The sequence below is a fragment of the Eleutherodactylus coqui genome, chromosome 4 (genome assembly GCF_035609145.1).
Source record: "Eleutherodactylus coqui strain aEleCoq1 chromosome 4, aEleCoq1.hap1, whole genome shotgun sequence".
In the NCBI taxonomy this organism is placed as follows: Eukaryota; Metazoa; Chordata; class Amphibia; order Anura; family Eleutherodactylidae; genus Eleutherodactylus; species Eleutherodactylus coqui.
This window is the reverse complement of record NC_089840.1, coordinates 75,049,674-75,077,167: the sequence shown is the minus strand read 5'-3', so window position 1 is coordinate 75,077,167 and position 27,494 is coordinate 75,049,674. Positions and strand designations below refer to the sequence as shown.

The following is a 27,494-nucleotide window of genomic DNA, read 5'->3' as shown; positions in this document are numbered from 1 at the left end:
GGATTGGAAAGGGTTAAATTGAATTCAAATTAAAGGAGTGAAATAGGACAGGGTTAGGAGAGAGCGCACGAAGACGAAAACTTTAGGTATACACCCACTTGGTTATACTTTTTTCATTTTATTATATTCTTAATATCTTTACTATTTCCCTTTCTACATAACAGAAAATAAATAGATCTGTAGTAATATAATGGTAGGATTGAAGTGAGCCATAATAAAGAAACGATAGAAAGCATCAGTAGGTTTAGATTAGTAGCAATGTATGGCATAACTGCAAATGTAAAGAATATGAAAACTAGCATTGTATTGGTACAAATTGTATTTTTTTATTTTTTTTTTAATTAAAATGAATTTCTTTTTTTTTACCAAAGTTTGAAATAAAACGATGTTTGGGAAAAAAAATTAAATCTGCAACCAAATCAGGATCAAATCATCGATCTGCACTCTTAAGATAATTGACTTTTTTTATGCTTTCATATAAACTAACTGATTCCTCCAGAATCGCAACAAATCTCATGACTTTGGCTGCTTTGACAATTCACATTTTGTGCCACAAGCGACTTCCCGAAGATTGATCAATTACACTGAAGAATACGGTTACACCCCGTTCTGGTCTTCGGTAGGTTATCAGGGAACCTTCTCAAACAGGAATGCCGTGTCATAATTTTTTGATCGCGGTAACAAAATCTTCAGCCCTGCGGAGAAAATGTCTATTAGATTTAATTACATTGATTTATATCTTGTCCAACATAACTGGCCGTCATTAATCACCAGAATGGAGTTCAGCGAACCAAAACTGTCAAACTTTGCTAAAAGTTTGGTTCAGCTGAACTCTCTAAAAGAAAGTGGTCTAATGTGGCTCAGCATTGTTGCTTTGCAATGCTGGGGTCCTAGGTTCAAATCCAACCCGGGATATCTCTGTGTTTTTGTTTTTTTTAGTTTGGGTTTCTTCATAATCACCTTGTATAGTGTATACATTAAAGGGGTTGTCTCGCGAAAGCAAGTGGGGTTCAGCACTTCTGTATGGCCATATTAATGCACTTTGTAATATACATCGTGCATTAAATATGAGCCATACAGAAGTTATTCACTTACCTTCCCTGCACTGGCGTCCCTGTCTCCATGGCTCCGTCTACCTTCTGTCCGGCTGCTGCCGGACAGACCCGAAGGCAGAAGACCCTTCTGCACAAGCGCGTCTAATCGGGCGATTTGACGCTGAAGTTAGACGGAGACGGGGACGCCAGCGCAGGGAAGGTAAGTGAATAACTTCTGTATGGCTCATATTTAATGCACGATGTATATTACAAAGTGCATTAATATGGCCATACAGAAGTGTATAACCCCACTTGCTGCCGCGAGACAACCCCTAAAGAAACACATACACACAAACTCTATGCAGATGTGGTCTTTGCTCATATTTGAACCTAGGACCCAAGCCCTCCAAGGCAGCAGTGCTAACAAGAGAGCCACATTGGACCATTACACTAGTTTTTTTTTTTTAGGGGTATTGGTAAAGTTTTTTGATTCTGTTCAAACTAATTTGGTCCGAACCAAATTTTGCTGAACTGGACCTTTCAAAAGTGTTCATTAGGGGTTTCGTACCAGGAGGGGTCAGGAGATCTGCAAATAAACTGTTATACATGAGGTGCCTCTTTACGTGTGTATCTGTAAATGGAGCTTATAAATAAATGTTACAAACGAGATGTGTCTTTTTGTTCTGTTAATGGGGCCATGTTGCTAAATACAAATTGTCTATATTAGAAGTGTTATTAAATTCAAGCCCGTTTTATAATGCAGCTATCCCAGGTCCCACTAAATAAATGATCCTGGCAGTCAGGACAATTAGTGAAATGGGATCCCACTATTAAGTACTCGGACAAGTTAAAGCTCTGGTTTACCATAATCTTGACACTCCTTCCCCAGAAAATAGAATTTATGTGGTTTGCAGTCCATGGGCAGTGTGATGCCATACTGTTGCCTTTAGCAATCCCATGCTTATATCGTAGCTGGCACACAGGTTCTCTATGCAGATGTCAAGCAGGCCCTGCTGTGTCCACATAGCCTGTGGTAGTGCAGCCATGTGAATTAGGCCTTATGGCAAAGGGAAATTTATATTGAAAAGTTAGAGTACCTGCACTTTCATCTTCAGGGTGCTTCTGCTCCTTTTGGCCATCTTTAGCTCCATCTGCCAGCTGAAGACTGCTCCATATATATGGGGTAGTCTTCAGCTGCCAGAAGGAGTTGAAAAAGGCAGATGGAGCAAAAACGCTCTGAAGATTAAAGTGCAGCTAATGTTTTCTGAAAGGGAGTGTCCAGCATTGGCAAAACACAGCTGCTTTGTCCCTTACATAGCGCCACCATTGCCCATAGGGTTGTGTGTGGTATCACAGCTCAGATCCACTATAACAAATGACAACCTGCTGACAAGGGTGGTGCTGTGCTTAGAAGAAAGCAATTGTGTGTGTGTGTGTGTGTATGTGTATGAATTTTTATTTTTTTTTAACCTAGACCACCCCTTTTAAAGAAGTTTCTACGAGACAAAAAAGTGTCATCTGTGCAGCCTGTCCTAGACTAACTAGGTTGCTTAAGTGGGTGTGGCCTAACAGTTGTGGTTAGACTCCACTCACTTCCCCTTACGTTTCATCAACCCATCCGCGTTAGTATAGGATTGGCTTCTCCCAATGTTAATGTCATGACCATCTCTTCACAGACAGCTGCCCAATGTGAGTTGCCGCTGTCTCTCATGTAGTCGTGTGAATGCAGCCTGATGGGGTTACAGTCCCACCATCCACCTTTTTTTAAGCAGTACCGGTTTCCCATGTATAGAGAATTTTGGTAAATTGGGTACTTACAGCACATCCTTTTTGGTGATTCTTTTCCCAGAGAAAATTACTTCTGCTACTTGTGATACAACTGGGTCAAAGTTCATGCTGGAAACGGCAACCACAACATCGTCTCTGTGAGGGGGTAAAATGAGTATTTCAAAGGGGTATTTCTTTTCTATCTTATCACCCCCTCTCTTCCCACTTTGCGGAGCGCTACAACATCCACCCATTAACGGCCCAATGGTTAGAAATGCTGCTGTGCAGGGAAAATTAGAGGGGAGATGCAGCAGTAGACCAGTACTTTCACCTTCAGAGTCCAGAGCGGTGGGGGTCCCAGCAGTCAGACACCCTGATTGTAAAATGCTAGCATATCTTAGAGTTAAGCTCCATTTACACGGGACGAATGTCAGGTAAACTATGCCAGACACTTGTCCCCACACATACTCTAGCCGCGGCACAGGAGCGAGTATCGCTGGCTTCCAGCGGGGCTGCTGGGGAAATTTCTCTCCTGGCTCTTCCCCACCCCTCTCCATTCACTTTAACAGCAGTCGTTCAGTACTGAGCAGCTGCTGTTTTCACTGAACTATTGTCGTTCAGCTCATTGTCCATCATGTATGCAGCATAAATGATGATCGTTCAATACTGAACAACTGCTATGTTAAGTGAATGGAGAGGGGGGGGGGGGGGAAGAGAGCGAGGAGTGAAATCTCCTTCAGCCGCCCCAGCCCCCTGCTTGCTGCTCTGTGAGCAAACCAGCGATCCTCGCTCCTGTGCAGCAGCACTGGAGCAAGCACCCACAGGGACAAGTGTTGGGCAGCATTTGCCTGACATTCGTCCCGTGTAAATTATACCATCAAGTTACAATGGGGTAGCCATCCTCAGCCAGGAGGAAATCTACATGGTATTACAGGACCCATGGCGTGGAGATGATTGTGCTTATACTTATTTTTCACAAATTGTAGAAAACCTGAGACAAAAAGACAATCCTTACAATAGGCTTACTTAGTGTGACCCTTTTTTGTTTTTCAGGGTACATTCCCACAGAACGGAAATGTCTGTAGAGGAAAATTCTGCAGCATTTCCACATCCAAAACGGTCAAAATCCATGCCAGCACCTGCCCAGCGGGGTGGTGCTCACTACAAGTTCACCGGATGCACTGACAGCACACTCTTCAAAGAAGCTGATTTTGAGTCAAAATCTGCACCAATTTTGGATATGGAAATCTTGCAGAATTTCCATCCTGTGGCAACTTACTTTACCTAATAACCTATTATGCCAGCCGAAAGCAGGATTTATTGAAATGTTCAGTGGATAATATGGAGCGGACTGATGGCGCACCGTCCACGCCTTAGAGAAGGGAAAGAGTTATGGGCTGCAGCTATTTTCGGTATACTGTTAAGGGCTCTAGTCTCACACAAAGGATTCATGAGATTTTGGGAAAGTTACTTCAGTATCCCCTGACGTTCTGCACTAGTCAATTCTCTTGGAAAAGTACAACTCTAAGCATAATTTAATGGTGGGCTACTGGCTCTTTTCCAGTGAAATATGTTTTTGTGTTCCCCCTCACCTCTGTGATTTTAATCTACTTTACAGTGAGATAGTGAAGGTTCTGACCGACACTGTGTGGTCTTGCCGTCAGCCTCTGCATCTTGGCCAAAATGCTAAACTAACACCCCCATTTTATTAGTGTGTATCAATATTTCCTTTTATGCAGTTTGCTATAGACTTCTGGGGGAGCCCAGCATGTCAGCCAGTGTGGCCCACTGTTATGTCAGTGTGAGCTGTAATCCTCTATTGTGGGACGCACCCATCTATTGGCTGGCTTCTACGGTCTCGTTCACATTGCAGATTTGGTTGTCTGCAGTCACTCCCCCCTAATCTGAGTTGAGTGACTGACTGCATATAAGTCTGCAGTGGACAGTTTAGCTCCTCTGGTTTCTAGTCTGTCTTGCTGCATATTGTTAGGTTTTACGGCCATTGTGCCAATCGGGCCTGCTCTGCACCTTATCAGGTACTGCATTTTTGGCTCTTTTCCAGTGAAACCTTAGTCAAGGTCCGTGCTGAGAAGTCACCAGTTGCAGAGCAACATGTCACATAGTGATATAGTTATCAATTATACTGCCTCAGCATACACAAGAGATAGGGAGTTCTGTATGATACGGCTACTTCCCTCAAGGAACCGTAGGTAAGTGACCGTAGCAGTCCCTCCATAACCGGGTAGAGCCCCCAGCACACCAAATTGGTCCTCATTCTTCACACTGCCTTCTATTCTTCTCCTGCTCAATGAAAAGCTGCCATCCACATTGTCCACTCTTGTATGAGCTCCACTTCCCCTAAGACTCGAGTTCAGTCAGTAGTGACAACTTGCCCTACGATCTCCTTGGCAATCAACAGGTTCCCAAACCCTGATTTATGAAAAGTGAATAACAATAGTTTCTACACCCTTGCAAGACAAAAAAGACACTTCTACCTACTTCAAGTAAAAAGCCAAAAACTTCAGTTCTTCAAGTGTTCCTTTCATCACAATCTCCGTGTAACCTTCTCCGAATCCTGCAGAGATGAGTACAAAGTTAACTATGACCAGATCATTGGGTTTCAAGCCAAAAGGACACCATTCACTCACTGATCCTATATGTACACTGAGCTGGCTGCTCCATGCCGTTTCCGTAATCCTAGCCATGGTAGGCACACAGGTATACTAATCTCGGCCCCCATTGACTGAGATGGCAATATCCCTCTTACAATGAGGCGTAAGGCTGTATTTACTTGCGCCGAAATCACACTCAGACCGCCAGTGCGATGCATTTTGCAAGAAAATTGCATTGTACATGCGCTTTTTCAAATGCATGAGTTATCTTTCAATGAGAAAATGTAAAAATCACGTGTACATATGAGGGTGATGCAATTTTTAACTTGCCAATACTAAATAATGGGAAGAAGAAAAAAAAAAATCACATGAATAGATCCATTTAAAATAATGGGTTCCGTTTTCATGCGAATTGTGTGTTTCGGAACATAGAAAACTCGCACAGAAAAATTGCATAAACAAGCCCTGAGCCCTCTTTCATACGGGCCCGGTGATATCGCTGCATTTTCTCACGCCGATGTCATGATTTTGTGTCATTACAAAGTTGTGTGACTTTGAAGCACTACATGCGAGGATTTTTGCGGTGGGGGGCTTGAAATATAAGCTCTACCCTGAAAATAAGCCCTAGCTGCATAAAAAAATATAAAAAACCATCACCTAAGAGACGCTGTCAGCTCACAGACTGTCTCCTCTGAAACTCTGCCAGACTTGCTTGAAGTCTTCTGTCATGGATTCCGGGGTTGGAGGTTCAAAGTCCCCGCCTCCAGGAAGCGCTGGCTGTGATTGGTTCTTGAGTGCACTCGAACTAGTCATAACCATTCAATGCAATGGCTGTGATTCGTTCATTGAGCGCTAGTTCTGATTGGTTCTCGAGTGTCTCAGCAAATCACAGCCAGTGCATCCTGGAGGTGGGGAATTTGTACCCCTGACCAGGAAGAACTGAGAGAAAACTACAAGACAAGTATCAGGGAGCTGCAGAGAAGTGTCTGTTAAGGCCCATTTACACACGATTATCCCTCAATTCGTTCAAACGATATCTTTTGAGCAATAATCATTGCGTGTAAAAGCTACCATCATTAGCCTTTCGGCAGAACGATGATTTTTAGTTCAGCATAAAAACTATTGTTCGGCTGGCCAGCTGATAGCAGGGACCGCAGTCTGTGATTCCCTGTGAGAACACTGATAACATTGTTTTCAGCTGCAGTCCCATGGAAGAACAATGGAGCTGTATGCAGATAACAGACCACCTGCTGTTATCTGCATACAGCAAAGGGAGTCTCATTTAAATGCAAATCAAGCTAATAAGCTACTAATGGGCATTAGTAGCTATGCAAAATGATCACTCAAAACTGTCGTGCGATGCGATAAAAAGGAAGGCTCCGTAGGGAAACATGGGCTACAAAACATCCCAAGTCGCGGGCATATCTAGCAACCCGCAATTTTTTTTGTCTCGCAGGCTACAAAACATCGCTAATGTGAAAGAACCCATTGAAAAGATGTGACTTATTTTTCAGAATGTTTATGAACAAATGGGGAAAGTGTGCAAAAATTATTTACTTAATTTATTTTTTTACTTTTTAGGTTATTTTTTGGATTCTTTTTTACTTTTCTTTATAATGACTGTAGGGGATTTAAGCCAGCAATCTCAAAATCGCTTAGATAATACACTGCAGTACTTCTGTATTCCACTGTATTAACACTACTTATGCCTATGGCAGACCCGGGCGCCATTGACTATGATTTCATGGCATAGGGCCAATGATGTTGCAGCATGAGGCCAGCGGTCAGTTGCAACTAGCGCCTGCTGCAAATGGCACAGGCACATCTGAGACCATACCACCTATAAGGCACACCTATGTGTCCTTTCACAGAAACTCCTTTTCACCCAGGACGTACATATATGCCGGGGCAGAAAGGGCTTAGATAGACTAAGTGACAGCATACAGGTGAATATGCATAAATGGAAGAATTAGAGGAGTTGCCTTGCTTTGAATATCTATTTTCACCTAAGGAAGGCTCTGTTCACATTACTGTTCCGTTGTGGAACAGATTGAAAATAAAACTGCATGCCAGGATCTGTCAAAATGACGGAAACTGGCTGCATATGATGGAACCTACTGACTCCAATGGGTTCTGGCTCATTTCGGTCATTTCATTTAAAAAAAATAAATAAATAAATAATTGCACCACGTACTAAGCAATTTTTTCCGGCATTTACAACGGGACAGCTGGATAGAACAAGCAGATGGAGGTGTGAACAGAGCCTTAGCATGTGTTCACTTGCTGCCGACTTGCTGCAGATTTCATCCCTTCGGTTTGAATTAAAATAAAAGGGTGAAATATGCTGCAGATTTGCACCACAAAGGGTGCATTCAGACGACCGTATATCAGCTTGGTTTTCACGCCCAGCCGATATATGGCGTCTCTCTCTGCAGGGGGAGGAGGCTGGAAGAGTCGGGAGCAGTGCTCTGAGCTCCCGCCCTCTCTCTGCCTCCTCTCCACCCCCCTGCACTATTTTCAATGAGGAGAGGTGGGATGGGGCGGAGCTAATTCCCAGAACTTAGTCCCGCCCCCATTCCGCCTCCTCTCATTTCAAATAGTGGAGAGGGGGCGGGAGCTCAGAGCACTGCTCCTGACTCTTCCAGCCTCCTCCCCTGCAGAGAGAGATGCTGTATATCGGCTGGGCGGGAAAACCCAGCCAATATACGGTCATCTGAGTGCACCCTCAGGGAGGCTGTCTGTGTTATTACAACCACAGCAAAAAATGAATAAGGATCAATTTTCTAGTAAAACACCCATTTTCAGGACCTCTCTCCCTGGCTGGCTATGATGACATATCTGACGTTTACCTACATATACTCTCAACATGTAAAAGGTGGTCTTGTTACATCCCTGCTCCCTTCAGTAGGGTTGGAGCCTGGGTGAAAGGGGGCACATTAGGGTATATTTATATGTGGTAAGAAAGGGGTATAAGTGGACACATGTTTCTGATTAATCGCCAGGGAAAAGACTGAATACAGAGAGGGACTGTCGCTCCGGAGGACTCGGCCATCCTGGTATAAAGGCTCATTTACAGACATAGACAATCTTTAAAAATGATTGAAACATTGACAGTTTTAGCGGTCATTTTGCATAAAGCACTAATGGGCACTAATGCCCATTAGTACTTTATCACCTTCATTTGCGTGCAAATGGGCCTCCAGGAGCTGCTTGCAGAGCTCAGACCACCTGATGAGTTCTGCAATCAGCTCCTTTGTTCTCACACAGGCTGTCAGCTGAATACAATGTAATCAGTGACTCCCGTTGAGATAACAGCTTGTGGTCTGTCTTCTTACAGGGGCTGCAGAGAGAATACAATGCTATCACTAGCTCCCATGGAGAACACAGCCTGCGGTCTGAACGATGGTTTTTAAACTTGACTAACTCCGACGAAAAGTGTACCATGGTAGCTTTTACACGCAATGATTATCGCTCATATGCTATCCTTGATTTTGAGCGATAATCGTTGCGTGTAAATGGGCCTTAACACTGCAGCCTTTTGAGAACAATAACTTCGTATTGTCCTTGGGTAATGATTTAGGGAACGTCAACACTTGCTGCCAGGTGCTCTCTTAGATTAAAGTTGATCTTCAGAGTGCTTTCACACGTAGGGGGAGATGCACCACAAAGAAAACCATGGTAAAAATCCATTTGTCTCAAATTCAGATTTTCATGCAAACTTGATATTGATTTGCAAAGGTTCAAACTCTGCATACGAGGCATGCAGCCTTTATAAGCCAAGTGAGTGAGCAACCTTCGGCCAACTTCACACTGGTGAGCGCAATATGGGGCCATGAATCCCGCTCCCATATCACACTCCCCACCATGTTACTTCCCCGAGCATGCAAGATGTTTTCATGTTGAAACAGCCTCGCTTCACTTTGGGGAAAAGCAACCCTCCTGCCGTGGCTGAGGAGGGCAGAGTTTCTCCCATTGTCTTCAATGAGGGACCTCGCAATGCTGCTGCCGGCCCCACTGGATACAATCGGCGCTGCGATGTGAGAGTACGCAGCAGGATAGAACATGCTGTGATTTGTTTCCTGCATCGCGGTGCCTTGCAGGAAAACATCGCTCATGTGTATGACCCCAATCAAAAGAATGTGCGAGATTTCAGCTTATCGCAACGCACAAACCTCGCACTATTTTCTTGCCCGTGTGAAGCCGGCCTTGGGGGGGGTGTTAACACACTGCAGATTTTTAGTGCGTATCCACAGCAAATTTCATTTTTTCAATTGATGGGGGTGAATTCTGTTGCGGATCTGCCCCCAAATCCACTGGTGCGGCTTTTGACAAAGAAATTAACACGGATGTCCGCTATGTGTGAATGTAGCCTTAGATTACATTCACACAGGCGAGCGAGATATTGCGCCGAGAAACTCATCCAGATATCATGCTTGCCAACGTACGTTTCACACACAGATGCGAGGCATTTTTCATTAAAAACGCCTTGTATCACTTGAAAGGAGGCGGGAAGGTGGCGGGGCTAAGTTCCGAGAATTAGCCCTGCCCCCGTTCCGCCTCTCCCCATTGCAAATAGTGCAGAGGGGTGGAGAGGAGGCTGAGAGGGGGCGGGAGCTCAGTTCCTGCTCCTGGCTCTTCCAATTCCCCCCCGTAAATGAGGACGACGTATATCAGCTCGGCGTGAAAACCGAGCCTATATACGTTCGTGTGAATGCAGCCTAAGCGCAATGCTCGCTCGAGTAATTGCCCTTAGGGAGTATACTCGCTCATCACTCGTTTTAACGCCTGCACAAAGTGAACAATGAATGATAAGTGAAGGAGTTATGGTTGTTTGTTCAATTGTTACCCATGTTTACACTGAACGATTATCATTCCATTTCACACGATCCAACAATTAGGCTAGGTTCACACAGGGGCAATCGCTATTTTGCCGCGACATTCACAGCAAAAATTATATTCGTGCGATTTTGATGGTCAGTGATGTTTTTATTTTTTTTTTAGAGTAATCTCGCATCACATCGCTGGTGTTAAAAACGTGCAAGAAAATGGTGCGTTTTTTAACACGAAAGTCAATAGGACTTTCTAATGTTAAAAATCGCATTGCAACGAAAGTTTGTTGCGCTGCAACGCGATAAAAAGGAGGCTCCATAGGGAAACATGGGGGATAGAAAAATTGTGACCTATCATATCTTTCTGCATTTTTTTTCTTTCACTCAACATCGCATGAGTGAAAACATTGCAGATGGGAAGGAAACCATTGTAAATCACTGGATTAAAGGAGATGTCCCGAGGCAGCAAGTGGGGGTATACACTTCTGTATGGCCATAATAATGCACTTTGTAATGTACATTGTGCATTAATTATGAGCCATACAGAAGTTATAAAAAGTTTTATACTTACCTGCTCCGTTGCTAGCGTCCTCGTCTCCATGGAGCCGACTAATTTTTGGCCTCCGATGGCCAAATTAGCCGCGCTTGCGCAGTCCGGGTCTTCTGCAGTCTTCTATGGGGCTCCGTGTAGCTCCGTGTAGCTCCGCCCCGTCACGTGCCGATTCCAGCCAATCAGGAGGCTGGAATCGGCAGTGGACCGCACAGAAGAGCTGCGGTCCACGGAGGAAGAGGCCATCTTCAGCGGTGAGTAGAGAAGTCACCGGAGCGCGGGGATTAAGGTAAGCGCTCCGGTGAGCTTTCTTTACCTCCCTGCATCGGGGTTGTCTCGCGCCGAACGGGGGGGGGGTTGAAAAAAAAAAAAACCCGTTTCGGCGCGGGACAACCCCTTTAATAATCTGCTTTTTTACTGATTCGCGCATCAGGCAAAAATCGGTCAGTGTTCTCGCCGGTGTGAAACGTCCTTTAAATTGAACAAGAATCGTTCTGTATAAAAGGGGCCGCAGGAGTCCCAACCGAGGAACCCATCCTGATCCTTTTATCATTGAGGGACCCTTCTAACAAAAAGGGATCATCCAAAACGGACAACACCTTTACTGAAAAATAGCAAAAAAGGAAGGGAAGAAAAAAAATAAATCTTCGAGCCTTAGATACACACCTGCATAACGAATGCTCTTTCCCAACAACGATGTCCAAAAAAATGGCACAGAGTTCACCGGTACTTGCTTGTTCAGCATGTTGAGAGCAGCGATGCGGCCTGTAAATAAAGGCAGATCCTCCTTACACAACAGGCTGCATCCAGACGTGCCTTACATTATATGAAACTACTCATTTCAGTACACTTGGTCATGCAGAATGATTTCAGGACTGACACCTGCAGGTAACCATTTATGAAGAACGGCTGAAAAGTAATGAGTGACAAGTCACATTTGTATTGCAGTTTGCTATGTAGCTGTGCAGTCAAGCTTTACATAAAAATATCTAGATTTACTCTGCACTTCCAAAAAGTATGCAATGCCAATGTATTTCCAGGTTTAAGGACCCGGTAACAATCTAGGTTCAAAGAAGACCTGCGATGTCCTCGTGTCAACCAGGCCAGCTGCATAGCTTTGCAGCCACAGCCCTGCTAACTCCAGCCATCTCTTTCTTTTCTTCACGCTGGCTCTTCTTAAATTTGTCTACTGTCGTTGTGAACGAGTCAAGTGGGCAGTCCCCACTGCACATTGTCAATGGCTGATGTCAGTCTTCATGGGCAATGAGTGGTGTGGACAGGCGGCAGACAACCACAGCGCCAGCAGGTGAATCTAAGGAAAGCCAGTATGAAGGAACAGGGGTGAGGATGAACAAAAGAAAGACATTATTGGAATCAGTGGGGCCAAAGTTGTGCAGTTCGGTCTGCTGCCATGAGGACATGATACATAGTATGTTAGGCTGAAAGACAACAATGTCCATCTAGTTTAGCCTGTTTCCAGCGCCCCCACCCAACACACACAACCTTATTAATCCAGATTCTATTTAAAGGCAATGGAAACATTTTTGCATGAAAAATCAATACACATAATTTACAAAGTCCTTACATAAAAAAATGATGCACTAATCGGTGTTTTTGCATTGAGTTTTCCTTTTCATACTTTTACAAAGCCTCTTAGTTGGTTTGTGGGCTCTCCTACATACAAGTTTATGGCTGGGGGGGGGGGCATATCAAGTTTGTGTTTCTCATGACTGCACACAAGCTCAGCTCCCCCTCCCCACTTGTTTTTCAGAGGCTATGTAGTATAACCACACCCACTCAATACTACACAGCTATCTCTCCATCATCTATCTGAGTAGCTGCTGATCCATTCCCCCTCACTGCAGATAAGAGCAGAAAATTCACCCAGAGTGAATTACAGCCCTCTGTAAGAGTAGCTTTCTCTGCTCTGTCCTCCTCATTTCCTCAGCACTGTCATACAGCTTCTATAATAGCTCAGTGAATGCACAGTCACAACCAGGCTAGGGGAGGAAACAGTCGGTTTACTCTGACAGAACTTGCCAAGATTTCACTCCTTCAGTCTGCAGTGCTTTGGAAAACAATACAAGCGTAGAAATCAAATAATCACAACCAAAAACACAGTGGAAAAAAAATAGAGTGCAAAGGTTATCTAGCCTATAAAGCCACGTTAACAAGATGGTATTTGAAAGCCAGAACCAGGACTGGGTCTAAGGGCTTATTCAGACGACCATATATCGGCCGCGTATTCATGCCGGCCGATATACGGCGTCCCTCTCTGCAGGGGGAGGAGGCTGGAAGAGCCGGGAGAAGTGCTCTGAGCTCCCGCCCCCTCTCTGCCTCCTCTCCGCCCTTCTGCACTATCCTCAATGAGGAGAGGCAGAACAGGGCTAATTCCTGAAACTTAGCCCCACCCCCGTCCCGCCTCCTCTCATTGCAAATAGTGTAGAGGGGCGGTGGAGAGGAGGCAGAGAGGGGGCGGGAGCTCAAAGCACTGCTCCCGGCTCTTCCAGCTTCCCCCCCGCCGTGGATACCCGGCCGATATACGGTCGTCAGAATAAGCCCTAAAGGAGGAGCAAATATTTCCATATGCATTTTTTTGGTTTATGTGCCACTCCTGACTATGGCTTATAAATACTAATGTTGAATACTGTTGTGGGAAAGTGGCCTAAAGCAATGATATTTTGCAATACATGTTGGTCTAATGCAGAAACAGAACTATACTTGATTGTGCCATTATGGATGGTACTGGGGACTCCTGGAATAACCAGGATTTTACCCCACTGTGTCTCTAAAATATGCAAAATTGTATTCAGGTAAATTTTATTAGTCACAGTCAATGTCCAAATTCATGAAATGTAATCCAAGAACCAAATCAAATACAAAATGCAATGATGGGCACAGAAAAGCTCACAATAAAAAGGTACATTTTTACAAGTACATAAAGATACACCAATCATCCATAGAATGTTTGGTAACAGTACAAAGCATCCATCCAAAACTTCTCCATACCGTGACAGATTTGTTTTGCCAAGGATCAGGGTAGGGCCTTGTGGTTCACCAACGCCTGTGCCAAATACGCCCGTGTGACACAGGCAGTATTAGAGGATAACACTTCTAGTACCTGTGAACGGTATACTTCTTACTGTGCTAGCCACAATAGGAATGGGTAGCTGACTGTTTAATCCTAGAGAATCTCACTGCATTAAAGCACATCCTGCAGATGTACTAAAATGCGCATTATCTGCTGTGAGCGGCTGCATTTGTCTGACTCCATAGTCTTCATTATATTCCTCCAGCTGACACATTAACAGATAAATGGCTTTAGGGCTACCACTTCAACCTTGTGTCTAATTGGGCTTCTAAGGCGAGATCAGGAAGTCTGCCAGTTGAGTGTGAAATTACGGAAAGGATGTAGATTTTTTTTTTGGTCGCACATTGGGATATATATATATATATGCTATTTCTGTTATCACAGAGGGGAAAAAAAGCACATTGACAATTTTTTTTTACGTTCAACGATCATAAAATTACTTGGTAATTATTGTATACATTGTGAGGGTGAAATAATAGCAATTGTGTGTATTACATTTGTCTAACTATTACATGTTACCATCAGGTGGTACAACACAAACTTTATTAATGATACAATGTGTGGGGATTTTTATTATATTTGTATTTATTTTTCTCACTTTGGCATAGTGTATTATGTCATTAGTAGAGATGAGCGAGCGTACTCGAAAAAGCACTACTCGCTCGAGTAATTTGCTTTATCCGAGTATCGCTGTGCTCGTCCCTGAAGATTCGGGTGCCGGCGCGGAGCGGGGAGCTGCAGGGGAGAGCGGGGAGGAACGGAGGTAAGCTCTTTCTCTCCCGCCCGCTCTCCCCTGCTCCCCGCTGCGACTCACCTGTCAGCCGCAGCGGCACCCGAATCTTCAGGGTCGAGCACAGCGATACTCGGATAAAGCAAATTACTCGAGCGAGTAGTGCTTTTCCGAGTACGCTTGCTCATCTCTAGTCATTAGTATTAGTCTAGATATATTGTAGAATGCATCTGCGGTATCTCTGAAGGTGTTGGCTGGGGCTCCAGAGTTGCCCGTGATTCATGGCATAACAAGACATCAATGTTTTTCTATAGGAAAGAAAATTGCAGACGAATGCAAAAATGGGCGCTAAAATGCACCAATGTTACAGGTATATGAAAGAGTCATAGTGAAGTGTTCATGTTTGGCTGAAGGTACAGTTTAAGGGTATCTGACAAAGAGACCTCTCATAAGCTGTGATCAGTGGCTTTCTAGTTACTGCAGCCGCTGTCGATGGCTAGCATGTAGGGTTGAGAACTGAGTATTGGCAATACACTATCCTACCAAAAGTAATTGGGCACCTTATTAAGAATCAATAGTATTTATTTCCATATGGTAATACTTAGTGGGGCTCCTTTGGACCTAATGATATTGGATGCTGTCTGTGACTTACTTTCTACTAACATCTGATACACTTCAGCTGGCATTTTCCTCCATTCGTCCTGCAAACATCTGAAAAGTTCTCTCAAAGAAGATGGACATTAGAACATCGTGTCAGGACATATATGAACAGTTTGTTCCAAGGATGTTCAGTAGGGTTCAGTCCAACTGAAGAACATCTATATCCTCAAACCAACGTAAAACAGCATTGGATTTGTGACAAGGCGCGTTGTCTTGCTGGAAGTATGGCTGACCATTCCCAGTTATATCACATTGTTGGCAACACATTATTGTCTAGAATGACGAGGTACACCTCCCTGTTCATGGTTCTTGCTGCTATAATCGATAGACTGAGACCATGCCACGAAAAACATACCCAGACCATAAGGAACGTCCGCCGTACTTAATTGTTGGCACAACACATTTAGGCAAAAGGAATTTGCCAGGCATTCTCCACACCTAGGCATGTCCATTTGATTTGAAGATGGAGTAGCGGAATTAATCACTCTATAGAACGTTCCAATATATCCAATAGTGTGCAGTTCCCGTCACAAAATATGTCTGACACCTCCGAGGGTCTGCATGTTGTGTAGCATGGTTTAGGGCACGTGACATAAGACACAATCCATCTTTCTAATAGGGGTGTCCAAATACTTTTGGTAGGATAATCTATGCTGCCCATGGCTTATACTGAGGTGGGTCCAGGAAAGCTGAGAAGAGTTGATCTAAGCCAGTGTTTCTCAACCCCAGTCCTCAGAGAACCCCAACAGGTCATGTTTTAAGAAAACCTGTGACAAGGTCTGAGGCGCTGACAATAATTACATCACCTGTGCAACACTGAGGAAATCCTGAAAACATGACCTGTTGGGGTCCCTGAGGACTGAAGTAGGGAAACACTGACCTAAGCCAAAGGAGCATAGCTTTCAGTAGAGCAGCCCATACTCAATTTTCTAAGAAAAGATAAGGAAAACATAGTTCCGGCCATAATGTGATGAAGAGAACAGTGACCCTTTAAAGATTTTTACATATTACTCGTAAAAAGGTTGTAAACGTGAAAGTAATAGTTCTGGACATATTTTTGCTGTATTGTTGTATACTACCGTAGAATCATAAAGATGGAAGGGACCTTCAGGGTCATCGGGACTAAATCATCCCAGGCAGATATTTGTCCAGGCTTTGTTTGAACACTTCCATTGAAGGAGAACTCACCACCTCCTGTGGTAACCTGTTCCACTCATTGATCACCCTCACTGTCTAATATCTAATCTGTCTCCTCCTTTTCAGTTTCATCCCATTGCTTCTAGTCATTCCTTGTGCAGATGAGAATAGGGCTGATCCCTCTGCACTGTGACAGCCCTTCACATATTTGTAGACAGCTATTAAGTTTCCTCTCAGCCTTCTTTTTTGAAGCTAAACATTACCAGATCCTTTAAAAAAAAATTAAAATTATTCCAGAAACAGCACCACACTGGCCCATTGGTTGTTTCTGGAATTGCAGTTTAACTCCACTGAAGTGAATGGAGCTGAGCTGCTATACCATACAACTTGTGGACAGGTATGGTGTCGCTTTTGAACAGTAGCCATGTTTTTCTAATGCTGGACACCCCCTTTAGGGCCATACACTTTGCCCAATTATCGCGTCGATACATTTGTTTACATACAATTCTAACAATAAACAAGCAAGAATGGGTGAAGGATAAAAAATATATAGCCATTTTCTCTATGCAGATTTTTATAGATAGTAGAGATGAGCGAGCGTACTCGCTAAGGCAAACTACTCAAGCGAGTAGTGCCTTATGCGAGTACCTGCCCCCTCGTCTCTAAAGATTCGGGTGCCGGCGGGGGGCGGGGAGAAACGGGGGGGGGGGGGGGGGAGAGATCTCTCTCTCACTCTCTCCCCCCCACTCCCCCCTGCTCACTCCCGCAACTCATCGCTCTCCCCCGCCGGCACCCGAATCTTTGGAGAGGAGTGGGCAGGTACTCGCATGAGGCACTACTTGCTCGAGTAGTTTGCCTTAGCGAGTACGCTCGCTCATCTCTAATAGATAGTGAAAATGATTTCTTGCCTGCTCACTGGCAGGAGAACACCAGTTCATCAGATTAGGAGCTACTATATTTTAAGCCACTGATTTTTCATCTAACATATAAGCTTTCACATCTGTATAATATTTTGGCCAAATATGGGAAGTCTAAGATGCCACTTAAGTGCAACAGTCACAGTATAAAAAGAGATTTAGTGTGGAAGCACACTCTGTAAAAGTTCACCAGAAAAGGATTCTGCATCCAAGATCTGCTCAGTGGAATCTGATGTCAGCGAGCTGGCTACTTTACAGATTATGTGAGCTCACTTTAACGAGCTGGAAATTACGGCACTGGCAGATTACATGATTTATGTAATTATAGTAACCGCTCCACGGAATCTTCTGGGAAATATATGAGACACTAAAAATGATAAATTCAGCACGACAACTTACCTAAATTGCTCTGCCCTCTACTAACTGCAATCTACATGCAATCTGCTATTAAGAAGCTGATGCAATAATTACATTTAGCCTCACTTAGGGTGATGTCACACGGACGCATTTACTCATGCATTTGCACAACGGGCGTTGCGTATTTACACGCGCATGTGCGTGTTTTACTATACTTTTTGCTAGCACAAATCATGCGCACTTGCATGTGCAAAAAAAACTGTAACCATGCTCCATTCATTGAAGCTAATTAGTTCAATATGTGCTATTTTCATGCGCAAAAGGGATTCTGCCCGAACCAAGGTCAGAGTTTTCCTGGGATAGCGGTGCCTATTGCTCACGTGAGGGGTTCATTCTGAAATACTGCTGCGTTGCAGAAAAAATAGACTTTGAAGTTTGACTCAGAACTTAGCTCAAAGTCACAGAGGCGGGCCACTATGGCCTCTCCCCGCCCACTGCATGTAGGGGAAAGCCCTCTCCCCTTTTGTGTATAGAAAGAGCACTATCAGCCTTCATCCATTGGGCAGGGAGGGTCCGGCGCGGCCTGCCTCTGTGACTCGGAGCGGAGTTCCAAATCAAACTTGGAAGGGCATTTATTCTGAAATGCCAGACCTCATCTGGAATACTGTGTCCAGTTCTGGGCACCCCACTTTAAAAAAGACATAGACAAACTGGAGCAAGTTCAGAGAAGAGTTACCAGGATGGTGAGCGGTCTGCAAATCATGTCCAATGAGGAACGGTTAAAGGATCTGGGAATGTTTAGCTTGCAAAAAAGAAGGCTGAGAGGAGACTTAATAGAGGTTTACAAATATCTGAAGGGCTGTCACAGTGCAGAGGGATCAGCCCTATTCTCATTTGTACAAGGAAAGACTAGAAGCAATGGGGTGAAACTGAAAGGGAGGAGACAGAGATTAGATATTAGAAAAAACTTTCTGACAGTGAGGGTGATCAATGAGTGGAACAGGTTACCACGGGAGGTGGGGAGTTCTCCTTCAATGGAAGTGTTCAAACAAAGGCTGGACAGACATCTGTCTGGGATGATTTCGTGATCCTGCACTGAGCAGGGGGTTGGACCCGATGACCCTGGAGCTCCCTTCCAACTCTACCATTCTAAGTTTGTTGCTGTAAAAAAAAAAAAAAAAAAACAGACTGCAAAATCCACTGGCGGCTTATTATTACATGAGAATTTTGTTATGGATTTCTTCTGACTCATTGAAAGGGGTGACATACACGGACTTAGGCTACAGTCACACGGGTGAGTGTGATAACGCACTTGCCAATGTGTGTTTTTCACCCCGATGCAAGACATTTTTCATTCAAAAACGCCTCACATCACTTCGGATGTCTCATTGACATGTCAAAAGTATTGATCAGTGTGGATCCTGCGGATGAGAGCCCTGCTGATCCCTAGAATGAGGGTGCTGCAGTGCTAACCCAAGCGCTGTGCCTCCTTGGCTGTCTTCGCTGGTGTTTGGCTGTTTCCAGCAGCTGAAGACAGCCTGCATAGAATGACACCTCAAAGGCCCAATGTCCATGTGCAAAATAGAATTAGTAAAACCACGCGGGCCTCTCACCAGCGTGATCCGCGCCCATAGGGATGCATTGGACATTCGCAGGTAATTAAATACCTGTGGATGTCATTTTTCCCTGGTGTGCGGATCGCACGCGTGGGAAAGCACCAGCAACATACTCCATTTTGTGCAGTTTTCCCACACGGACGGCTCCCACTGAAGTCTATGGAAGCCATCCAGTCCCATGGCACAGACGTAGCTGTCACTACGTCCGTGCTGTGGAACTGCGAAAAAACAGGAGTTTAAAAAAAACGTGTGCACGGCGCATGCATGTGGCACGTTGCCAGCGTGCCAAGCACATCCACTGGGCAGAAAAAAGAAGATCCAGTTGTAATGGAGGGGAGATCCGCAGCGTCCGCATAGGTGAGTATTATGAATTTTTTGGCCTCATGTCAGCGGGCCATCAGGGACCCGCTGCTGGATTCTACACGGGGAATCCGTGCGGGCCCAAATTTCCCCATGGATATGAGGCTGAGGCCCAAAGCAACCAAAAACAAGCAAAGTTAGGCAGAGAGACGCTGAATGATCAGCACTTTTGATTTTTCTCTATGAAACATCAAAAAAATTATCTGAAAGTGCAGTTACTCTTTAGGATCCCCAACGCATCCATTTCTGCACAGATTCTTTCTGCAGCATATAGATGAGATTTGTGAAAATCACATCCACTTTACTGCTACTGTAAGCACTTTGAATTGTGTGCTCAGAATGTACAGCACACAGACCTTGTGTGAACATACCCTTACAGTGTACCCCCAGGGATACCCTCCTGCCCAATCTGATAGTTGGGGTCAAGATGCTGGCATGGGAAGAAGAATTGTGAAGCACATTGCAAGAGATATACTCTCCCTCTCTGTATAATCGACCCATTTGATCGTTCGACTTTGTGTGTAATATATATATATATATATATTTATATAAATTCGGTACATTTTGAGATTGTGTTCACACTGCAGATTTTCCGCCATGGAAAAGCCCTCAGCCAAATCTGCACCATTCGGTGAGGATTTTGATGTGGATCCACAGCCGGCTGCACCCCTTCAATTGAAAGGGTGAAATGTGCTGCGAATCCATGTCGAAATATACATCAAATGGTGCTCATTTTGACATGGATTTTAGTTCATAGTTGCACCAAAAGCCACAGAAAATGAGCTAGGAATTTTGGCATGGATCTGCACCAATATCCGCCACTTGTGAACGCACTCTTGGGCCGTATTCACAGAGTGGATTTGCTGTGGATTTTCAATGGCACAAAATAATCAGCAAATCTATACCAAATCGGCAGCTGTAAATCTGGAGAAATTGCTGCAGATTTTGACAAATTTTAGTGCAAATTTCACCCCCCCCCCCCCCCCCCCCCGACCCCATTTGAAGAAGTTTAATCCACACGGAAAATACACAGCATGAATTGATATAGTGCAGATTTAAAGTTCACACTTAGTGATGATCGAGCACCCAAATGCTCAGGTCCGCGTTATTCAAGTCGAGCTTTTCGTAAAATTCAAGAGCTCTACTCAAGTAACAAACCCCATTGGCTACAATCGGAGACTCGAGCATTTTTGTATGTGGGACGCCGGGTGCCGAGATTGTTTTCTTTTGGTTCCTCCATCTCTTTCTCCCTCTCTCCCTTCCTCCCTGCCAGCCAAAAAATTTGTCGTTGACACGCACGCTGCGTTGCAGCAGGGAAGGGCCAAAACAGGCACGTCACAGTGGGGAGGAGCCAATAACTGGGGCGGGGTCGAACACGGCTTGATGCTCGTTCGAGTAACAAGCACCATCGAGTATGCTAATACTCGAACGAGCATCAAGCTCGGCAGAGTATGTACGCTCAACTCTATTCATACTGCATGTTAACCCTTTCCAATCCAGTTTTGTATCCTGGTTTTCCTAGGGGGCTTACTCTTTTTCTGCTGTTATACAACGGCGCTATCTGCTGGCTAAAGCCAGTAGTGCATGAGGTGACATGTTGGATAGGCTCCGACAGTAGAGAGGCTGGCAATACACAGTAAGAGAACCCTGATGGATGTCTTCCAACATCGGAGCTGTACAGCCTTAAACCCTAATGTTTTCACAGGTCAGACAGTGGACTGGAAAGGGTTAATTTCCAAATTGATTTAGTGTGGATTTCTTCTGCGTGTTGACGGGATTTTAAAAAAAAAATTTAAAAAAAAAAATCACATCCACATTGCGGCTACTGTAAATGCTGTGAACTTTCCATGTGAAAAATTCATGCGGCAAATCCGCCCAGTGAGAACAAGTCCCTGTAGAGTGTCTATGCAGGTCACAGAACTCGAGTGACTTCTAAAAGTCTTAATCATTTAAAGCAGTGGGTACATTTTTCACAATACACACCAGCTGCTGCAGAACTACCTTCAAGAAGCAGCAGGAAGGAGGCCTGAGGTCAGTCACTGATTAAGTATCATAAACTGTTTCCGGAAAGCTCTGGTCTAAATCTTATGCCCTGTCAAATAAAATGAACATATCACTCTACAGGAGCTCAACTTAAAAATTATTTTACAGTGGTAAGCCCTGTACAGAATATAAGTTGAGCAGTTAAGGTACATTTACACCACAAAGATGATCGCTCAAAAGATGGCTTTTGAGCGATCATTTTGCATGAAATACTACTTGGTACTAATGCCTATTAGTACCAATTAGTAGCGTGTGAGCTGACAGGAGCTGTAGTCAGGGAACAGACTACCCACTGTTCTCTGAATAAATTCCCTTTGTTCTGCCACGGGGTTGACAGATGAGACAATGTAATCAGAGCTCCCTGGGCAGAACACAGTGTGCGGTCCTGCTTATCAGCTGTTCTGCTGAACGATGGATTTCATGCAAAACTGAAATTTATCGTTCAGCAAAAAAGTGAAAGATGGGCACATTTACACCCAACGATTATCGTTTAAAAGATGGCTTTTGAGCGATAATCATTGTGTCTAAATGGGCCTTTACTGAACAGTGCTGGAGGTGTATGTCAGACAGGGGCACCATGCTGCACATATGGTAGGACTGCCCCCTCTTTGCCCCTCTGTGGAAAGAGGATTCCAGATTATACCGAGCCATTTGTGTATCCTCACTGCAGTTTACAGCGGAATTGGCGCTCCTGTCTATCCTCCCAGATCCAATCTCTCAGCTCAAAAGGGCCTACTCAGACATATTATTATGGCAATGCGACAGATTATCCCCAGATACTGAAGACAGAGTATAGCTATCCCAAGAGTAGTATGGTTGGAGGCCATGGACTCCTTGAAATATATGGAGGAGCTCAGATGTAGCGACCTTGAAACAGAATACTCTAAATTTTATGCTACTTGGGTCGTCTGGATACAGTTTCGTGACTCCCTCTCTATAATGTCTTGGTCTAAGAGTGGATCGACAATGTGATAGGCCAAGATTATTCACGCAATTTCTCAAAATTTCTGTACCCAATTACCTGGAGTCTATGCCATCAGGACATCTTCCTTTCCCTAAATCCCCCTACTAATCTTCCCCCCCCCCCTTTTCCTCTGACTTTCTTTGCTTTCCTCTCAAAATTTATACATATACTTTCATATATCTATAGACTAAAAGGGACAAGAAGGGAGAAGGTGGTGCTCAGTGGGCTTTCTCGGGGAGGTTCCAATGGCCAGAAGACCAGGGGGCACTCATTAGATGAGAAGTCTTTGGGCAAGACACAGAAAAGGTTGAAATGTTTATTTTTTCTTTTGTATACATGGATAGAAGGGACAGAAGACGACATCAATCTATATGTCAATGGAATATTGTCTCTGTACTTGCAAACAGTACAATATTTAATGTCCTATGCTCAAGTTTGGAAAGTAATTTGCATATGGAAGTTAATAAAATCCTTTTGAACATAAGTATCCTAAAAGGTTTAGCTGCATTTACACCTCAAAGATGATCGCTCAAAAGCTATCACTTTGCATAAACTACTACTTGGTACTAATGCCTAATGTGATCCACCAGGAGCTGTAGTCAGGGAACAGACCACTCGCTGTTCTCTGAATACATTCCCTTTGTTCTGCCATGAGGCTGAAGGCTGAGACAATGTAATCAGCTCTCCCCAGGCAGAACACAGCGTGTGGTCCTGCTTATCAGTATGATAGACTTCAGTTCTGAATGAAATCTATCGTTCATCAGAAAACTAAAAGACGGGCACACTCAATGATTATCACTCAAAAGATGGCTTCTGAGCAAATTTTGTGCGATAATCGCTGCGTCTAAATTGGCCTTTTATCCTTAAAAACCAAAATCTGTATAAGCTGAGGTGTGTGTTAAAGTGCCAGCTCAAGTGCCTTTCCATATATAGTGCCAGCCACAGCTCACTCCGTAACAGTGCCAGTCATGTGCCCCCAATTGCCAGCCAACCCCCCCCCCCCCCCCCACACACACACACACACACCAGAGTAGTCTAAATAGGCGGCATGAGTGCGAACAAGCTGGTCATGAATTGAGAATTGAGAATTTCGTCCAGTGTAAAAGGGGCATTAGCCACAGCAATTCGTTCGGTGTTCCTCCACTCATCTCTGTTAGAGGGCAAAGAACGTTATGTGAGACTCAAGAGCATCGAGTGCTTCTTTTTCGGTCATTCTCCCTTTGCCTAAACAATGCAGCTTTGTGCGCCTCCCTCCAAGGGTTTGTAAGTGCACAACGTTGGAAATACAAGGTAAGTCTTGAAGTAACCAAGGAATAAGGTGTAATGGTGTAGATTCTTTCATTGTGGTTTGTAAACACGGCTAAGAAAAAGCTTTGTGGGTGGTAGGAAGCAGAGTCCCATTTTCCTGCCCTTGAAGGCATGTACAATAGTAACATCAGCAGAAAGGCTTCTCTAATGTGCTGTCAAGTATCCAAATCATAAAAGGTACTGTGTGCTTTGGCTAAAACCCAAAAAAATAGATTGGTTTATGAAAGGATTGGAAGAATCAGTTGTCATTGGCTAAGACAGGAAAGTCTATGTTCACAAATAGGGTTTTGTGATTGTTTTTAGGTTTTTTTTGCAAAGTGCCAGCACACCCCTCAGGTCAATGAGTAATTGTTAGAAGTCACACCATGCAGCATATTTATAGTCGAGCAACTGTATGGAGCCTCATGAGCTAGAAAATACACTAATCAATCCCTATGGATGGTCCCATGCCAGCAACTTGGTTAAGAATTTGGACAAACACTGTTCAATGGCTTTAATACATTGGTTTAACGATTGGCTTTTCCGAATCAAACACAATTGGTGGCAGTGGGGAATCAAGTAATCCAAAAATATATATATATATACACTCAATTCTCTGCTAGTCCTTGCCAGTTTGTGTTACACTGGCTGCAGCAATGACAATTGTTTATCCATGTGAGGCCCTGAGACGAGACGTCATCATTGATGTCTTGCAAACAGACTTGGGCCTTTCCATTACTAGGCCTCGTCACCAGTATACGAGATGTCACTGGGCCCAGAAGACCTAATGACATTGGAGGTCATGTGGCATCACATAAGAGTGCCGAAAAGGGCGTTCCACCACCACAGTAAATTATTTAATAAATGATTTTTTGGGTAGTGGGGGTTAGTTGTAAAAAAGTAAAATATCCCTATAAAAGGATAACATTTTTTGTTCACCATTTGACACCTTGCCTTCGGTGAGCCAGTGATGGCCGCGACACAATCTGCTTTCAGATCATGTGCTTACCCCTCCTCTGTGCAGCAGGAAATAGCGTTTGGCAGTAATGGCTAAACGTGGTGACTTGAATGACTTTGACTGCAGGCAGATTGTTGGTGCCTGGAGGTGTGGGGCCAGTATTTCTGAAACAGACCCACTTGTTGGCTGCTTCCAAACTACTGTGTCAAGAGTGTACCAAGACTGGTTGAAGCATGGACCGACATCCAACAGAAGATCACACAGTGGCAGGTCATGCGTGGTTGATCCTAGAAGCAAGCGTCAAGTGGCATGTCTGGTGTCTTAACGACAGGCCACAGTGGACCGACTGGGCCAGCAGTACAAAAACAGGGAAGTTAGACAAATTTCCACAATGACCATGCAGCGTACCACCTAGTGTCGACTGGGTTTCAGTAGATGAAGAATGACAGGGGCATGACAATTATGCCACAACGATGACTTGCATGGCCCCAAGGAAGAGGTCAATAGACTTTGGACACATGGCAGAAGGTGGTCTGGAGTGACAAGTCCTATTTCCTGCTGAACCATACGGATGACCGGTTCTACATGTGGCATAAATAGCATGAAGCTGTATCCCATACATTTCCTGTTGGGGTTCAAACAGTATTGTGGTGGTGGGGAGTGTTTTCCTAGCATGGCCTAGGATCCTTGGTCGTCATATCACAATCCTTGAATGGTGAACACTACAGGGACCTATTAGCTGACTATTTACACCCAGTACCATCTTCAATAGGACAATGCTCCATGTCATCAAGCTCGAATCACAGCAACAAATTCTCCACACTGCCTTGGCCTCCAAACTCACCAGACAGTAACCCCATTGTACATGTTTGGGATATGGTCATAAGGGCTGTAAGATCTGCTCCCAGTTATCCAAAAAATGTACATAATGGAGCTGCTGCAGTGGCATGGGTCAAGTTGATTGAAGTTCACCGAATTTTGAGACGAGCGGGCAGGTACTCGCATAAGGCACTACTCGCTCGAGTAGTTTGCCTTAGTGAGTATGCTCGCTCATCTCTAATCTACATACATATACAGTATAACGAGCTATCCATCCACAAACTATGTAACAGTGTGGCTATTCAGTGTATATGTGGATATATTTGCCCTTCCATGATTGGAGCTTCCCTGTATGGAAATTATATAAGTGACCCTGGAGTTAGGGGCATAGCTATAGAGGACGTGATCAAACCCGGCCCCTTAAGGGCTCTCTTCTACGTGTGAGAAGACCACTACTTTAAATTAAAGCATTATAGTTGGTTGGCCCTGTTACAGATTTTGCATTGGGGTCTAGCACTTCCAAGTTTCGCCTTGTGAGCAAATTTTCTATAATCAGTTTAAGTGTAAATCAACACTACAATTGGAAAATCTAGTTATCTAAGTGACTTTGTACAAGGCTTGGGCATCGGTACTATACTAGTCGGGGCCAGGATTCTAAAAACTGCCAACCTTCCAGGATTTTCTATAGCAGCTGTGTTGAGAGCATACTGAGAATGATGCACAAGAGAAGGACATAAACAACTCCTTAACGAAAGGGGTCAGAGGAGGAGGTCAAGAATGGGTCTGAGGAGTAGGTGGGACACAGTCAAGCAAATTGTAGCTGAATTCAACACTGGTGTTCCAACTAAGGCCAGCTGCACACGGGCGATGCAAATTCTGCAGCGGAATCTGGCCTCAGCTGGCAACCCTGTGTGCTTTGTCTTTTCTGTAATGCAGATGACTATGGGCGCTCACCATCGAGAAAGCAGATATATATTTTTTTAATTATCAGGTTTTCCCACGCCGATGACACAAGTACCCACGGCCTATTCGCAATGTCAATTGCGGATGAGCTGTGGGTCAGATGAGTTCCATTCACTACAATGGAAGCCAATGGATTTCCATAATATGTTTTGAACGGTATTTACTGTGGATTCCCTGTGCAGATGCTGAGCATAGATTCCGCAGCAAATATCCATTAGTGTGCAGCTGGCCTAAAGCGTGTGAACACAAAATTTGTTGTTCCTTAGCACGGATGGGCTATAAAAGGGCAAATAACTAGTTTGGGTGTCACTGCTGTCTAGGAAAAACAGAAAGGCGAGACTCCAGTCAGCAAAAGCGCACAAAAAGTGGATCACCGAGTAGTGGAAAAACATCACCTGGCCAGATGAATCCTCATTTCTTTTGCACCATTCTGACGGTAGGGTTAGAATTTGGCACAAGCAGCATGAATCGATGATCCCTTCCTGTCAGCTGGTCAGAGCACATCAGTACCTCCATCTAATCTGCAGCAACTTCAAGAACCCATCCTGTTCTCATATTCCTGCAGAACAATTTCAACTCCTAGTGAAATCTATGCCACAATGTATTGCTGCGGTTTTGAAGGCTAAAGGAGGTCCAACGTGCTACTTAGATGGGGTCTCCAATAAAGTGGCCTTTCAGTGTATACTAGTAGATAAATATATGCAAGCCAAACTTTTTAAAAGAGCCGTCACAATGAGAGAATTACTGTGCAAACAAAATTAAATGTGTGAAATGAAACTTTTTTCTTATACATGGCAAAC

At 44.2% G+C, this 27,494-nt stretch overlaps 1 protein-coding gene across 3 annotated transcripts in view; it reads right to left on the bottom strand.

Moving 5' to 3' along the window:
- Positions 1–351: 351 nt before the first annotated feature.
- LOC136625480 (apoptosis-inducing factor 3-like) overlaps positions 352–27,494 on the bottom strand; it is an 86,509-nt gene continuing 59,366 nt past the window's right edge. Inside the window, exons 16-19 of one of the 3 annotated variants that reach the window (XM_066599680.1) lie at positions 11,459–11,557; positions 5,301–5,376; positions 2,853–2,957; positions 352–695 (exon numbers count right to left, since the gene is read on the bottom strand). In XM_066599680.1, the coding sequence (XP_066455777.1) occupies positions 659–695; positions 2,853–2,957; positions 5,301–5,376; positions 11,459–11,557 (317 nt within the window). In that variant the 3' untranslated portion in view covers positions 352–658. Of the gene's footprint in view, positions 696–2,852; positions 2,958–5,300; positions 5,377–11,458; positions 11,558–11,626; positions 11,702–27,494 lie in introns of those variants that run through there. The other 2 variants (XM_066599681.1, XM_066599682.1) reach the window with 2 other exon arrangements.